The sequence below is a fragment of the Monodelphis domestica genome, chromosome 8 (genome assembly GCF_027887165.1).
Source record: "Monodelphis domestica isolate mMonDom1 chromosome 8, mMonDom1.pri, whole genome shotgun sequence".
Taxonomy (NCBI): Eukaryota; Metazoa; Chordata; class Mammalia; order Didelphimorphia; family Didelphidae; genus Monodelphis; species Monodelphis domestica.
The window spans coordinates 29,831,476-29,849,441 of record NC_077234.1 but is presented as its reverse complement, the minus strand read 5'-3'; the positions used below and the strand labels follow the sequence as shown (position 1 = coordinate 29,849,441).

General features: G+C 43.2%; 1 protein-coding gene across 2 annotated transcripts in view; it reads left to right on the top strand.

Annotated features, from left to right (window-relative positions):
* Positions 1-248: 248 nt before the first annotated feature.
* The window catches only part of GOLIM4 (golgi integral membrane protein 4), a 123,663-nt gene continuing 105,945 nt past the window's right edge, over positions 249-17,966 (top strand). For both annotated transcript variants that reach the window (XM_007502252.3, XM_007502251.3), the window contains exon 1: positions 249-903. In XM_007502252.3, coding sequence (XP_007502314.1) covers positions 717-903 — 187 coding nt within the window. In that variant the 5' untranslated portion in view covers positions 249-716. The remainder of the gene's footprint in view (positions 904-17,966) is intronic.

Below are 17,966 nucleotides of genomic sequence, written 5' to 3'. Positions count from 1 at the left end.
TGAGTGGGAGCCTGTGTTCGCCCCAGCCAGGTCAGAGACGGCGGTCTGAGTGGCAGTGGTCACTCCTTCTTGGCCCCGGCGCGCCGCGTCCTTCAGCCCAGCCCAGGCCAGGCGCAGCGCGATGCGCCCAGGCTAAGGAGCGGGCCAACAGACTGGGACCAGCTTAGCTTCCCTTTGTCCTACTCTCACCCTCCTCTGGGTGGCAACAAAGTAGCGCCCTGCTCAGAGCCTGCCCGTCCGGACCCGGGCCGGTCTGAAGGCAGTCAGTCCAGCCTACTAGTAGCCCGAGCCAGCAGGAGTCCGCGGGGGCAGGGAAGCGTCAGTCGGCCCGCCGGGCCAAGGTCCAGGGGTAGCCCAGGAAGCCCGCGCCGAAGCATGCGAAGGGCCCCCGCGCGAACGCCAGCACTCGGGGAGAGCGCGCTCAGGAAAAGTTTGCTGCTCCACTGCTGCCCCAAGGACTTGGAGTTGGTGGCGGTGACGACGTCGATGGCAGCCCGCCCAGCAGTGCCAGGGGGCTGAAGCGAGCGCGCACCGCTGTGTCTAGGGGCTCCCGTGTAGACTGCATCTCCTCCCTTCGCTCGGACCCATACCCGATGCTGCTGATGCTGCTGTGTGCTGCAGCCCCCTCCTGCTGCTGCGGCTGCAGCTATTGAGGCACTTGGAGCTTAGAGAAGGAGGAGGAGGCGGAGGCGGCTCGGGGGGCCAGAGCGGGGACTATGGGAAACGGGATGTGCTCCCGAAAGCAGAAAAGGATCTTCCAAACGCTGCTGCTGCTCACCGTGGTGTTCGGCGTCCTTTATGGGGCTATGCTCTACTACGAGCTGCAGAACCAGCTGCGCAAAGCCGAGGCGGTGGCGCTCAAGTACCAGCAGCACCAGGAGGCCCTCTCCGCCCAGCTACAAGGTACCTGCCCCCTCCTCTCCCCCCGGGGCGGAGCGGGGCCGGCCCCAAGGCAGCACTAGAACGGGGCGCCCCAGCTCTCGTTCACACACACTCAAACTCTTTGGCAGGCACAGGCGCCCATACTCAGCCTGACCATCGACTCGCACAGCCCCCATCAAAAGTTTTTTTTTTTCTGCCTCTGATTTATGCCCCACTAGTGGATACGCGGTGATCCTGGTAGCCCTTTTGACCTGGGGCATGAAGTGAGGCAGGAGAGTGATTACTATTGATATCTCCCTGCCCCTTTGCCGGTTAAGCCTTTGGACCCAGCCCTCCCAGCGTCTCCGGATTTTAAGTAGATCCGTAAAATGGCATTGGCAGATCCCCCAAAGGAAGGGGCAGGGTTATGATGGGCATTCTGGAAAGGCCCTTAATGAGCAAGTTAGTTCAAGTCCCTTATCTGACTCCGTCCCAGAGGATGGTTTCTCCGAGAGAGTTTGGATTTTTGAAATCCTTTACCGTGTCATATCCTTAGCAGACATCTAGGGCTTTAGGGATTCTGAGAGATTATCCAGGCCAGCTCCTTCATTTTGTTCAGATAGGGAACCTGAGGCCCGGTAACATGAAGTGCCTTGATCTACCTGCACTTTGGCAGACCTAGCCAGGATTAAAGCCCTCATGGGGCAAAAGGGGAAGTTTCCATCACACCATCTTTTACTCTCCTAGTTGAATTCTAACTCAGTTTCAATGGAAATTCAACAAGCATTCCTTACTATAGTATCAGTGGAATAGTGGATAGAGTTCCTGGACTTGAACTCCAGAAGACCCAGACTAAAGTGGGACTTGAGACATTTGCTAGTTGTTGGACCTTGAGCAAGTCACTTAAAAAGCTCTTTGTGCCTCAGTTTCCTCATCTGTAAAATGAGGAGGTGGAACTCAGCGTCTTGGGTCTCTTCCAACTACTTATCCATGATCCTAGGAAATGCTCACTCTGTACGAACTATAAGCTAAGTATTTTGTTGAGTCATTTTTCAGTTGTGTCTAGCTCTCTGTGACCCCTTTGGGGTTTTTCTTGGCAAAGGAGTGGTTTGCCATTTCCTTCTCCAGTTCATTTTACAAATGAGAAACTGAGGCAAACAGGGTCAGATGACTTGCTCAGAGCCACACAGTTAGTAAGTGTTTGAGGCCAGATTTGAATTTATGAGGATGAGTCTGCCTGATTACAAGCTCAATCCTCTACCTACTGTACAACACAACTCCCCCATACTCAGATGAGTATACAAAGTCCCTGCCCTCAAGGAGCTTACATTCTACTTTGGGGGAGTTAGATAAATAGGTACAAAGATAAGTAAATACAACCCATATACAAATTAAATACAGATTAAAAACCAAAGCACTCAGAGGGTGCTTGCCATGTGGGAAGAATGGGGGTGACGTGGGGGCTTATGGGAATCTATTGACCTTGAGTGGAGCCTTGAAAAGAAAGCATCCTGAGTGTGGATGCAGTGGGAGACTAGGTCAAGTTCTCATTCATAAAAAGAGTGCCCTTCCCATCAGATTCTGTCCACCCCGACTCTCCCAGACCCTCTCAGACAGGCTCAACATCTTCGGAATGTTTCTTTTTTGCTTGGATTCCATCCTGATGTTGAGGGAGAAGAAAGGGTTCTCTGCCACAAGCCTGGCTGAAATTGATCCAGCTAGAAATTGTAGTGTTCTAAATTAAGGCCCGATCCCCTGGTCTAAATAAAGCAAATGGCAAATCAACTATAAATTAGGCCTTCTGGGTTTGTCTTTCCCCTTCAGTTTGTCAGTACAGATGGATTGGAGGGTTTTGAATGTTTACAGTGTATATGCCATGTGACCCTTAATGACTTGTTTACCTTCGGTGGTTACATTTGTTGCCTCCCATGTGGCATATTTTCAAAACTGTTTCTTCTGGACCCAGAGTGCAATTGATCACTTTTCCAGCCTCAGCAAATACCACTCCATAGACTCACTCAGCTTCTATCTATCAATATATCTAATGGAAGTGTCAAAATCCCATAAATAATGCATGGATCCAAAATAAACACTCTGTATGGTAAATAGCCCTAGAGGGAAAGAGTCATTTAACCTTTGGAGACTTTGAAAGTCTTACACTCTAGTTACTCTTCAGCTGTTTCGTACCTACCTTCGCTTTTACACTGAGGAGTCCTGGGATTTGTAGTGAAGATTTTGACAGCCTTTCCTCCAGGATAACTTTCAAACTACCTTCATAGAGGCTACATCTATCTTGTATGTTTCCAGATATTTACACATTGTCTCCCCTACTTGAATGACTGTTCCTTGAAAGCAGAGACTGAGACTATTGTTGCCCTTTCTTTGTATCTTTTAGGTTTTAGCACACTTCAGTAAATCATTTGCTGCCTGACTAATGGCTGTCCAGTGTACCTTGAGGAGAGTAGAATATATACTCTCTGAGGCAGAAACTGTTTTGTTTATTCTTTGACGACTCCCCCTGCCTGGGGTTTTACAAGTAGTTGCTTAATAAATGTTAACTTGACCTGTGTGTGTTGAAGATTGTTATACAGGCACATGAAAGCCGTGCCTTCAGGCCACTCTAGTTCTTTTGGATTTCTTTTCTAATTAAAAAATATTAAAGGAGAAGAGAAAATGAAATGCACCCATTTGTCTGCATGTTTGCTGTGACCAAATTAGAAGAAAGTAAGTATTTTTAGCAAACAAACTTCATAGCTATAGGCACCATCCATCTGTGAGCTGGGCTGGACCCAGAGGGATCTTGCTTTTTGTATCCTGGCTTTAAGGTTGTTTTTTTGTTTTTCTTTTTTAACTGGTTGAATTGACCCATGAGTTATTGTAGGTATGAGGGGTGTGGATTTATTAGTCACCAGCTTCTTTCCGGCTTGCTTCCGTATATCAGGTTGCACCAAACTTATCTTAGAAATCCAACTGGTGTTTTAGAAATAGATTTTCATAAAAAGTGGATGGAGGAGGAAGGAAAGGGGAGGGCTGAAGGTGCTCTCAGATTCCTTGGCTGGGCTCCTGGGGAGAGAAGAGTCTGAGGCCCCCACCCACAGAAAAAAAATTCTGAACCCAAGTGAGGACACTCATAAGCTCTCTTCTGTGGGTTTCTTCCTCAACCCTCTGGCTCTGTTTTAGCTCTGAAAGCAAAACCAACCAACCAAGAAGGAGCCGGGTTTCTCGGCCCAGCTATCTAAACCTCCTTAACAGCTGCTGCCAGAATTTGATGACTGAGCTCTTAATTAATGAATTGGTGCTTTCTTCCTGTTTGCACTCTTGGATTTTTGAAAATAGATTTGATTGTCTTTCTCATTCTTGTTGCTTCATTAGGGAAGTGGGACGGGGAGAATTTAGCCTGATGCAGACTGGTATTTGTAGAGAAGGAAGTCAGGGCACAAAGGAGAAAAAAATGTCCCTTGGAAAAGTTTTGAGTTAGGTGGATGTAAGGCTCAGGCTTTCTTTGGATCTGCTCTTTCCTCCTGAATTGGGATATTGTAATAGTTACAACAGGGCAACAGCAGCAGCAGCAGCAGCAGCAGCGTTGCAAAATTAGGCCAGACTGCTTAGTCAGCCTATATGCAGCTGAGTGTCAGCCCTAACTCAGTGACTGCTTCTTATTTGCTTTTCAATTCAGTTAATTATTTGGTCTTGGAACTACCTGGTTAATGGGGTTTGGGTAAATTGGGACTTGTTTTCCCTTGCCTCTGGAAAAATGCCAATATAGGAAGGGCTCTTGGTTCACCAAAACATACACTCTTTGGGTTTGATAGTTTAGATTTAATCTTTCTTTTGTGGTTGGACTAGACCGGAAGTAAAAGGAAATAATTATAGAAACCCTTCTTTAAAAAATACAGAAAACTTACTCTGTTAACAACACCGATGCCGGTTTTTGCACTTCTGTTTATTTTTATTATTTTTCAGCCAACAGGAATATAGTCATGCAACCACACTTTGGAAACAAACTTCAACCGAAGACCTTGGGGTACAGTAAAAGGGAGGCTTGGATTTAGCTGCCTAGGAGCTGGGTTTGACATCGGGCTCTTCTGCTTACTGTCTGCATGGCTTTAGACAAATCACTTTATCTCTGCCGTAGTCCCTAAACTCTCTTCCAGCTTTAGATCTGTGTTCCTGAATCTTGGGCTGTTAAGGATCCCATTAGTGATTTTAGTACTAAGTGGTAAAAGTCAGGGATTTGGGTACTGGAATGCATAATGTCTCTGGGAGATTGGGTAAGGAGGAGACTTGAGGGGTAGGTTCCCACTAGTCTACAGATGCCTATAAACTTATGTAATCTATTAAATAGAAAGATCCTTTGTGACCTCTTTCAAACACTTACCATGTTTGATTGTTCTGTTATAAGCTATTTGTTATAGAAACAAAGTGGTATAAGAGAGCCTTGGAGCTATGGAGACCTGAATTCAGGCCCTGCCTTTGGCCCATGCTAGCTGGGTGATCCAGATCAAGTTATTTAAATGTTCTAGAGTGCCCACTAAGACTGTATTTGGCAGAGAAGGAGCTGACCTGCATGGGTCAAGGGCACTTCTTACCTTGGAATTTCTAATGTCAGTGAACTCACAGGTTCAGGCTTTATCCTATTCTTGACCTTGGCCTTAGTTATTTGTCTGTGTTTTATAATGTTCTTCCTTGAACTCCTAGTTCCCATCCATTCCCATCTAGAACTTGGAAGCCCTTTGGGAGTAGGGGCCATGTCTTCAATAATTTCTGTATTTCTCTGTGGGCTGGGATTTCACAGATGTATCTGGTAGTAAAACATTCCCCTTTTCTCCTCCTTCCCCTCTGCTCGAGTCTCCATGTGCTCGCATTAGAGTCTGGAGACTGTAAACCTCAAATTTCCTTAGACTTATAAATGTTGGTAATTTCACCATTGGGATATTTCATACTTGGAAAATTTCTTACTGATAGTCTATTGGAATGGGAACCCCATTGGCATGGGAGGTTCCTTCTCTTCCCTTCTTAAGATTACTTTAGGACAGAAACCTTTTGCTGAACAATGGAAAGGACTTTGACCTATGCTTAAGCATAGAACAGGAATTTCTTTGAGTCTTGATTGATTTTAGAATTGATACAATGGAGATACTCCACCCTATTCAGTCCTAATAGGATTGAGTAAGGGCTGCAGCCTAGATCAAAATTTAATTATTCCAATCTCTACCATACTCAAGTTAACAGGATTTAGAAAGGGCTGTAACAAAGGAGTATAGATTTAATCATTTGAAAATATGGCCTTCAACAGACATGTGCAAAAAGCCAGAAACCTCTGGGCGGTCCTGGGTTAAGCGAGAGCCTCCATTGACAGGCAAATTGATGAAGAGTGATTGGTAGATGTGAGGACGGAGGGGAGGAAACTTGGGTGGTGTTTTTTTTGGGTCGGTGTTGTTCCTGGGCTCTGGGGAAGCTTGCTCTGGAGGAAGCTGAAGGTGGGGGCCTCTGAGACTGTTTCTCCATTTTGGACACGTGAGTAATAGGGACTGATCTCTTTTCTTTGCCCCAGCTATCTAAGGGCTTGGGCCTTTTGGCCCAGCCTAAACAGAAGGGGTATTTAAGCCCTATTCCCTTCTCTCCCCTTTCTCTCTCTATATATATCTCTAATTCCTTTCTTGCTCCTATTGTAATTAAACTCCAAAAAAGGCTGACGGCTGACTTGAGTTTTTCATTTAGGAATTACATAGCTGATTCCTTGGCGACCTTAAATTAATATATATCAGTCTTTTAAAGTGATTCCCTTGTTACAAGACCTTGAGTGTCTCTATGACCAATTCCTCGATTATTTCATCATCCAGTCAACAATTTGGTGTTTTGGTTTTACTCACTGTGGATCGGGCTGTTTATCTATCTGGGTGTGCTAGTAACATCCGAACAGGAGAGATGACCCAAAGACCAAGAAGCATCTGTCTTCAGTGAGAGTACGAGACCCACAAACTAGGGGGCTGTTGCCTTAGTGTAAGCTTGAGATTCAGGTTAAAAGGGAGTCTGTGAGTAACGGAGGTGGGGAGATTGTCCAGGGGGCACAAAGGTACAAGAGCGCTGAGCAGGTCTGGGGCTTGGAAGTGCAGACAACTGAAGTGGATGGCTGTATCTGCTAGTCCCAGGAGCGATTGGAGGCGTTGCAGACTTCTGCTTCAGCAGCTATTGCCTCTGATTCAGTGAAATTAAAGGGTTGTGGCTTCTGGTTAGCCTTTCACTGATCTTCTCCTCTGTCCACCTTCCAAATTTAACTCTGAGAACATTAAAAAAAATCTCAATACTACCTTTCCTGGCAAGGCAGTTGCCCTGTTGGTCCAGTCTCTGTGCTGACATCCCTCTCCAATACACTCTTCCCTAGCTGTCACTTCCCTGTATTCGCTGCCTTTCCTATTCAAATGCAAGCTGCTTGAGGGCTGAGGCTATGGCTTGTATTTGTGTCTGTAGCATTTAGCACTGTCCCTGGCCCATAGAAAAGCAGATTTAAGGTAGTGATCTTGCCCTCTTCACCTGGGCTGTCTTCTGAAGATGACAGACAGGGTTATGAGTCAGAACCCAGAACAAAGCTCTCTAGGCTCTTAATTTGGGAGGTCTTTGAGTGCAGAGTTTACTCCAGTCCCCAGCAACACTGGAGCCCTAAGGATTGGGACCTGGGGTAGATAGCCAAGAGTGCTCTTCAAAGCAGGACTTCTGCTCCCTGGGTACCTAGAAACAAGGTGTTTCTCCCCCCACCCCCATACCCCCACCTCTCACCAAGACTATGAAGATAGAGATTTCAATGCACAGTTTAGGGCAGTACTGAGTCTATTCGGAGTATTCAGTAAATATTCTTTATGTTAAATCTGTGCCATGATATTCATCAATTGGATCTATTTTCTCATCCCTGCCCTGGTACTTCATTCACCAGTGCTCATTGCAGCTCATCTCTCATCTCATCCTGTGCCATTCTTATTTATATTCTCCCATAAAATCCTCTGAAGAGTCTTTACCCAGGATGCTAGTGGCCTTCCTCTAGGCTTTTTCATTTTCCATAGTGTAATCGATGATATTTGGAGGGTATGTTTGATTGATCCTAGATAACTAATAGATCAGGTAGTTATCTTCCTTTGCCTATCCTCCTCCCTTTTATACTTTCCTTCCTCCCCTCTTCTTCCCTTTAGTTTCCCCTTCCCCCTTCTTCTTCAGTCTCCTTCTAAGTCACTCAGGGTGAGCTATGATGCTTCAGAGGAAATACTCCTTTCTCTTCTTCATCTCAAGTAAGGGTTTATTGGGGAAAACAGGAAAGATAGAGGATGAAGGTAAGAGGGGTGGGATTTCCCTATCATCTACAATGAGTGTTAGGTTGGAGGATATTGAGAGAAATGGGATTTTCAGTCACTAGCATGAAACTGAGCCAGTCAGAGAGAGATAGATGGACTATTGTCCTTCTTCTTCTGCCTTCAAATCAGCCAGGCCACCTCCAACTTGATTATCCCAAGTTCCAGAGATAAACCCAGCTTCTTCCTTCAACCAGCCAGAAAGCCCAAAGACCTCAAATCCAGTCAAGCAGTTGGCTCTTGCCTCCAACTGTTTCCCAGTCACATACCAAATGGAATCTTCCTTTGATTGACAGATGATCAATCTCCAGCTTCTTGTCTTGCTGAATTTTCTTGTAATTTCTCTCTTCTCCACAATAGGTACTAGGGAACCTTTGTTTTGTGCATCCATTATCCCTCTAAATAAAGGGTTGGCTCATTTCCTTTCACTAGCCAGTCTTTCTTTAGCATCCTAGCTCTACCTCTGAAAGGAACCTTAATGGCCATCTAAACCAATCTGTTAATTTTATAGATGAGGAAACTGACAGATGGTGACCACACAGGTAATATGTATCAAAGATGGGATCAGAACCCCAAAATCTGATTCCTGGGCTGCTGCTTTTTCCTTTTTTCTGTAAGTGGATGATATCCATGTCCTCCCTGCTTGTGTGTAAGTCATTGTGGGTAATCTGCTTTACAGCAGCATGATGTGTATCTTAGACATCAAAAACACTCAGTTACTTTTTGTTTTTCCTGCTCTTTAGGGATGCTGTGGGTGTTATATAATTATAAAAATAATAGCTCACATTTTTATAGCCCTGTAAAGTTTTTAAAATGTTTACCTTTTTGATTCGTACTTCTACCTAGTGAAGTAAAGATATTACCATTATCCCCATTTAAGAGATGAAACTGAGGCCCTGGGAAAAAGTGACTTGTCCAGTGTGAAGTAGCCAGAGATTGTCCAAGAGAAGATTTAAATCTGTATCCTAATTGACCAAAAGTCCAGTGTTTTATCTACTATGCTAAACTCAAAGAACTTAACACAAGAAGGGCCAAGACGCATCAACTGAAAAGATATATTGAGAGAGATGATAGATAGAGAGATAATGTGTTTGTGTGTTTATATAACTGTTATATAATTTAAATGTGAAATATCTATATATATAGAATTGTTTATCTATTTGTATAGCTTTACTCTGAAATAAAAAATGCATCCATTTTCTTTTCTCTTCCTAAATGATAAAACAAAAAATATACATTGCCTCATTTGACAGAGTTTGGTCTCCTGATGTCAGCTTAGGTTCCTGGAACCTTGGTGGCCTTTAGCCTTCTCTAGGCTTTAATTCAGTTTCATCACCAATCTCTCGGTGCAAAATGTGCTTCCTGGGTCAGGCCTTCAAAGGCAACAATAGCCATTTCCCTCTGATTTCTTTAAATTTGAGACCTGAGCACTATCTCTAAACCTCTCTATTTGGAGCTTTCTTGGAACATCTCCAATGCATAGACACATACACTTGAATTTAGTAGACATCAGTCTGAATCTCCCACTTCCAGTGCTCCCTGCTCCTCTTGGCCCTGGGATCACTCCCCTCCCCAGCTTCTCTCCTTTCTGCTGCCTCCTTAGGCTAGCTAGGCATTATCTCGGATAAAATCCCACACCCACTCTAAAATCCTTTCCACTAGGAGGTGGGAGTGCTAAATTTTCCTATTCTGGCTAATCATTTGTAAAGTGGTCTCTTGCTAGTCTGTCTAGAACTGACTAGTCTGGTCCCTTCTTTGAGCACAGATCTTTGTAATACTTAAACACTGCTTGGAACCTAGTAGATTGGATTATGCATCCCTTTAAGAAGTGGATCCAATATAGACCCTAAATGAACATCCTAGTGCAAACACCAACAACATGGAAATAGGTTCTGAACAAGGACACAAGTAATACCCAGTGAAATTCCGTGTCAGCAATGGGAGGGGTGGGGGGAGGGAAAATGATTTTTGTAACCAAGGAATAATGTTTGAAATTGACCAAATAAAATAAACAAACAAACAAATGAATGAATGAATAAACAAACAAACAAACAAACAAACAAACAAATAAATAAATGAATGAATGAATGAATAAATGAATAAATAGAAGAAGTGGATCCAGGAGTCTGAGGGTTTAGCCTTGGTGATTCTTTTTTGTCGTGTCCCGCCCCCCCCTCCCCCGCTCAGGTAGGATGAGATGGAACTTATTTTTTATAAAGTTTAATGCTTTTGTTTTCCATTATGTGATTCTCCCTTCCCAGTGACACTTCCCATAATGGTTAGATATCATCAAACCTCTAGTCTACCATCTCCCTTTGCAGTTAGGAGACAGGCTTCATGAGGGTCTCCTGAAGGGCTTCTGCTGTCTTTGTCTGGAGCTTTCTTTTCCATTCCGGTGCTCACAAGTGTGAATTGCTCTCCTGGTTCGGTTCATTTCGCCTCACCTCACTTCCGCACCAGATTCTCTGAATTCTTCATATTTACAGTGATCTACTTCCAAGGTGGTGGATCTTGTGCCCTGATGGGCAAACTTTAAACCAGCTGATATTGCTTGCAGATATTTTGTTCAGAATATCACAGGAGTCTCTCTGTCTCTGACTTTCTCACAAACCTAACACTAGTCCTCCCAGAAATGGGAAGAACCAATATCTCAGAGGGATTGAATTCTTTTCAGAGGTCATTTTGTGTAGTCCTAAATTTATAGGGGCAGTTACAAATTTTGCCATTTTATACTGCCTTGAGTCTTTTAAATCACACATTATAGTTGAGTTATAACCTATCTTCTGGCTTCCAACCTCATCATTCAGTTGAAAACTTCTCCCCAAAGTCACCAATGATATCTTTTTTTTAAACCCTTATCTTCCATCTTGGAATCAATACTGGACATCAATTCCAAGGCAGAAGGTGGGTAAGGGCTGGGCAATGAGGGTTAAATATCTTGCCCATGGTCACACAACTGGCAAGTATCTGAGGCAAGATTTTAACCCAGAACCTCCCATCTCTAGACCTGCCCCTCAATCCACTGAGCTGGCTAGGTGCCCCCTTCCCATGATATCTTTTTTTTTTTAATTGAAAAAAAATTAATTAATTCAGAATATTTTTCCATGGTTACATAAATTCATGTTCCCCCCTCCCTGTAGATGACAAGCAGTTCCACTAGGTTTTACATGTATCAACCAATGATATCTTAATTGCTGTATCTTATGGTCTTTCATCCTTCTTGACATTTCTGTACCATTTGACACTGTACATACTCTCTGTTCTCTAGGCTTCCATTACACTGGTCTCTCTTGATCCCATCTATTACTATTCCTTCTTAGTCTTCTTTGCTGATCTTTATTTAAGTCACATACATTAACCATAGATTTCCCCCAGTACGCTGTTCTGGTCCCTTTCCTTTTCCCCCTCTTATCCTGCTTGATGATCTAATGAGATCCCATGGATTGAGTCATCATTTTCATGCTGATGATTCTCAGATCTATTTATCTAGTCCCAATCTCTCTCCCAACCTCCAGTCTCTCATCTCTAAATACTTATTAGATTTCTCATATTGGATATACTGAAACATTAAACCCACCTTCAGGCTGCCACCAATCCTTTAAATCACTAACATTCACAATCTTGGAGTCATCTTTGACTCGTCCCTTGCCCTGACCCCACATATCCAGTCTGTTGCCACATCCAAATGTTAAATACCTTTGTAACATCTCTCATATATATTCCCTTCTCTCTTCTGACACCATTGCTACCATTACTATGGGACCTCTTCACTTCATGTCTAGTCTACTGCAATTCCCTGCTGGGTTGGTCTCTCATCTTTAAGTCTTCTCCCTCCTGTAGTCTATCTCTCCACTGAGCTGTTGCCAAAATGAGCTTCCTAAAGTGCAGATTTAACCTTGTTTATTCAATAAACTCCAATGGTTTCTAATTACATCCAAGACTAAATGTAAAATCTATGTAAATGTAAAATTGGCTTTAAAAAAAAAACAACTTTTACCCACTTTCTTAGAATTGATACTAAGTATTGGTTCCAAGGCAGAAGAGTAGTTTGTACTAGGCCAGTGATGGTGAACCTTTTAGAGACCAAGTGCCCAAACTGTACCCTCATGTCACATGTGAGTCACTTCTTTACCCCAGACAGGGGAGGGAGGAAGCACTCCCATTGGACTGCTGGGCAGAGGGATGGGTGAAGTGAAAAAAGTCCTCAGGTGCAGTAGAGAGGCGGAAGGGAGCAGCCCCCTCTGACACTCATGCCATAGGTTCACCAACACTGGATTAGGCAATTGGCCTTAAGAGACTTGCCCAGGATCATGCAACTAGGAAGTATCTGAGGCCAACTTTGGACCCAGGACCTCCCATCTCCAGACATCTATCCACATCCACAGCCACCTATCTGCCCCTAAAATTGATTTTAAAAATCCTTTCAAACCTGGCCCCTTCCCACCCTATCTATAAAGCAGAGATAATAAAGATAATACCTCCCAGGGTTGCTGTGAAGATAACATTTGTAAATCACTTTGTCAGCCTTAAAGCATTACATAAATACTAGTAGTTATGATTATGGTTATGATTATGACCTTTTCAATCTTCTTACAATTTGCTGCCCTCTGGGTATTTCTTCAATCCAAAGACACTGACCTAGTTCCTGTTCCTCCAATCCACCACTTCATCTCCTGACACCATACTGGATCACTGGCTGCCCCTCATGCCTAGAACTTATCCTCCTACCCTGGCCCAAGATATATATAGGTCATATCTCATTTTCTGAAACTCCCCCCTCCTATCTCCCCTCACATACACTGGTCACACCTCCTATCTGAGATCACTTCTAGTTTACATATAATATAATATAATGCATATAATGCTATATCTTGTATGGTCATTAGTAATGTGAATGTGATGGCATGGCTCTTTTGGTCTTTCTTCCTATCCTTGGCACCTAGCACAGTTGATAGCACGTATAAAGGACTTAATAAATGCTTATTTTCCAATTTGAAAAGTCATCATATGTTTTCTTACTCCCATTCCACAAGTGAAGGAGATGAGACTAAGAGAATGAGAAGACTGTGGGTGAGGAACCATCACTCTTGGAGTGGGAATTAAAACTTGGGCTTCTTTAGAATCCAAATTCATCCATCTTCCTGTTCTACTTCACTGTTTCTTGGTCTGTTCCTGAACGACTTTTGGCTTTATTGGTAGAGGGATCACCCAAGAAGGAAACTCCCTTAACCAAAGCAGAGCCTTCTCTGTCTTGCCACCCAGTAATCTTAGGCTGTTGCCTGAGATGCTGAGACCTTAGGACTCATCTAGGGTTCCATGAACCATGGGTTTCAGAGGTAGGACGTGGCTCATTCTCTACTAGTAACTATTCATTTTTATAACTCCATCTTTTGACTAGAAAGACAAATTAGTCAAGCTATCACACAGAAAGGGTTTATGAAGGCCCAAGCACTGCTCTAGGGATAGGAATACAAAGAAGAGCTAAGGTTGATATCATTTTTAAGGTTCACAAAGCACTTTACAAATAGAATTTCATGTTACCCTCACACAGCCCTAAGAGGTAGGTAGTGTTATTATCCCCATTTTATACAGGAGGAAATTGAGGCTTAAGGACATCAAAAGTCACTCAGCTAGTGAATGTCAGAGGTCATACTAGAACTCAAGTCTTCCTCCCTTCAGGTCCAATACTATATCAACTGAATCAGTGAACTGCTTCAAAGAAGCATGTAAGGAAAACAATTTAAAAAAAGTCAAGCCCAAGTCTTACTGACTCAAAGAAGCCTTCTTAGATGGCCTCAGCCCACAGAGATCCTCCCTCTCAAAAATTCCAGTGGGATACATTATCTGTACCACTCACTGGACACTGATCATTCATGACTTTTATATTTACTTAGTTCTTCGTGTACGTGTTTTTGTATATGTGTTTTTGTATATGTGTGTGCATAATGTCCGCTCTCCCATATTAAATTTTAAAATCTGCAAAGGTTAAAAATAAAGGAAGGAAGGAAGCCCCATTGTCAGTGTGCTGTGTATAGAACTATCCTTCTTTAGACCTTCTTTTTAAAATTATATTCTCAAAAAAAAGGATGAAGCTGAGATCCTCAACAAAACTCCGAGTTGACAAGGCATTGTACCCATCTGTACTTCTGAGGACTGGAAATGGAACACAAGACATTTCATTTTTGTTGTTCAGTCATTTTTCAGTCGTGTTTGACTCCTTGTGAGCCTACATTTGGGGTTCTCCTGGCAGAGACACTGGAATAGTTTATCATTTTCTTTTCCAGCTCATTTTACAGTTGAGGAAATTGAGGTAAACAAGGTTAAGTGACTTGCCCAGAGTCACATAGCTAAGTAAGTGTCTGAGATCAGAACTGAACTCAGAAGATGTCTTCCTGACTCCTGACTCCAGACTTCGGTCTGCTTCACCCCCTAGCTGCCCAGCATATCTTTTACACGTTGGTTATTGATAGTAAATTGTTACTGGCTCTCTCAATAATAGAGGTTCCAGATATTAAGGCTTTTACATTTTTTATAGCTACTGCTGAGTCTCTGGAGTGCAGGATGTGCCCATTTCAAATCTTCTCTGCATTAATGAGCACTTCAGTCCTTGGGAAATATTAGTCAATGATGTTACGATAACGGCTCGGTATCCAAGGATCCTTATTTTAGTCCTTGGTCTGATGGGACCTCCTTTCCTACCATGTAATAGAACAGTATTATGCTTTACTCTGTAGCAGTGGTTCTTAAGTGGGGGTCCATGGCCTTGGATATTTCTTTTTAAATATTTGATCATTGTATTTCAGAACAAAGGTTCCTTTGTAATCCTTTGTGCTTTAATTTGTGCATTGTCAAACTGTCTTCAGGGAATGAGTCCATAAGATTCGCAAGCCTGACAAGGGTCCAGGGCACAAAAAGGAAGAAGTGCACCTGCTTTGTTGGAACTTTTGTCCCCAGTTAGGAAACACTTGGGTTGTACCCATCATGGGATAGTGGACAAAATCCTAGACTTGGAGTCAGAAAGACCTAGGATCAGATCCCATCTCAGATACTTATTTAATTGTATGACTCTGAACCAATTAGTTAATTCCTCTGTGCCTCAGTTTCCTCATATGTGAAATGAAAGGGCTGGCCTTGATAGCCTCTAAGAGCTTTTCCTGTTCTCAATCCAGGATCCTCTGACCAGCTGGCTCTGCTTTTGGCAGACATGACTCAACTTTCAATGACTCTGCCCGTGAATGGAACCATCTTAAGGGTCTATAGACCAGAACCGGTTTTTCATATGTTCCCCCCAGACACAAGTGTCTGTCATCTGAGTAGAGAGCCTCTTTGAGCTGGAAAAAGCTGATTTCCAGAAGGTCAGCTTCAGGGTGATGACTTATTTCTGCCACAGTCATTCCTGACCATCTTCTAAGGTGTTGAGGGTTGGTGATCTGTGAGTTGGAGGTGTAACCACCCTTGTGAATTACACAGCTTTAAAGTAAGCGGAAGAAGCATTTGTCTTTTTGGGTCCAGTCTTGTGATCCCTTTGGCGTGAGGAAACTCTTCATCAGATAGATAACTCTTCACAGATTCAGATCAGCAACTTCTTTATAATTTGTAGTTAGGAGTTGCCTGGAGCACTGAGGAGTGACTTGTCCAGGACCACAGTCCAGTATAGAAAAGAGAGATTAGAATCCAGGTCTTCCTTACTTCAAGACGTACCTTCTCTCCAATGTGTCATGTGGTGGTTATAGTAGATAAAGCTATCTCTCAACAGCTGTATTGTTTTATTGCTCCTGCAGTTTAAAAAAACCCTTTCCTTATGTCTTAGAATCAATACTTTGTATTGGTTCTAAAGCAGAAGAGCAATAAAGACGAGGCAGGTGAGGATAAGAGACTTGCTCAGGGCCATAAAGCTAAGAAGTGTCTGAGGTCAATTTGAGCCCAGAACTTCCTGTCTATAGGACTGACTCTCCGTCCACTGAGCCACCTAGCTGCCCTCACTCCTGTAGTTCTAAGCTGGGCTTGTGATTTCATTCAGATATGGAAATCCTCCTCTTCCAGTGGAGATTGGCACCTACTTGGCATTGTCGAGTTTCAGAGGCACTGGGAGTTTATGGGGCTTGGCCAGGAGTAGCCATCCAAAGCCAGACTCTGCCCCAAGTCTTCCTGACTGTGCCTCTCAGTGGAAGGTCAGCCAGTGAGGCTGTCACTATAATCAGTTTTCCAAAATCACAGGACTCTCCGTAGCAGAGATTTCAATGTCTTTACATTAATTAATTAATATTAATCCTTTAAATTCTACGGGTTGGAATGCTAATGGATTTATTGCGAATGCCAATGCCAAGTTCTGCTTTGGTCTTGGATTGGTAGAATGGGTATATGCCTGACCATCCTCTAGGTTGGGAAGTAAAATCACTGCTTTTGGCTCCCTCTTTTGAGAGTAACTTTGCCAACACAAAGAATAATTCATGAAAAGCAGATTGATGAAGGGTGCGACATCCAGCCAAAATGAATGACTAATCATACTCTACAGCAAACCAGAGGCTCACTCTTACCTTTATACATGAGGATGTGAGGATTCAGGTAGACAGCAGTTGGATCAATATCAACATGGTTTGGGGTTTAAATTAAATCTCTCTTCCCACTCCCGTTGATAAAAACTGACTTAAAACAGTTGAAGTTATATACAATTGAGTCTGTCATTTTAATTGAATAGCAATTGATTAGAGGTGACAAAATTCCTCAGTGTTACTCTCAATAGGAGGCATCTGTGGCTCAGTGGTTAAGAGCACTGGATCTCAAGTCAAGAAGACTTGAACAAATCTAGTTTCAGACACTTCCTAGCTGTGTGACCCTGAGCATGTCACTTAACCTCTGATGGCTTGACTAAAGGATCCTCTGGAGAATGAAATGGAAAACCCCAAGGTTATTTTAGATTTGGAAGGAACCTTGAAAGCCATCTAGTCTAATACTCTCCCTTTTTTATTTTTCAAGACATGAAGAGACCCACAGTGACTTGGTTAATCTCACACAGCTAGGGAGTTCAAAGTGGGATTTGAACTCAGGACTTCTTAGTTTCAAATCCAGCACTCTGTCCACTAGGCCATGCTGCTTCTAATTCAAAGTTGTGAATGACAGCATCTGAGCAGGGCTGATGGAAGTAATGTGACCCTGCTTACAAAGTGGGTATCTGAAAAGCTGAGAACAAATCCAAAAGAGCTCCTAATGCCATTTTCCATTGCTCTGAACTCTGATTCCTGATCTACATTTCAGGGGGGAGAACATTGCCCTTATAGCTAGTAAACACGCCAGAGTCAAAGTCTGTTCTGCCTTTGTTTGGACAGGTGACTCACAGAGTTGGAGAACGAATGTTAGGACAAGAACTCTTTGAGGCCAGGGAGTGAGCGTCGTGTTTTTCCACTTTATATTCTCGGTGGCCAACGTAATTTCTTGTCTGTGGGTGGCACAGTGGGTTGAGCACTGAGTTTGAAGTCAGGATGACCCAAGTTTGAATCTTCTCTCAGATTCTTGCTAGATGTGTGACCCTGGACGAGCTACACACCTCTGTTCGCCTCAGTTATAGTAAGAGCACCTATGTCCCAGAGTTGATGTGTTATGTGCTTTGCATACCTTATAAATTTTAATTATCAAAATTATCATTGAATTGAGAGATAAAACTGACCTTAGAGGTTATTTCCTGCCTGATGCTTTAATCCGATGGGTAGTTGGCACCAGCACCTTTTCCATTTACTTATTAGCAGATTCATTTCTTCTGGTTAAGGT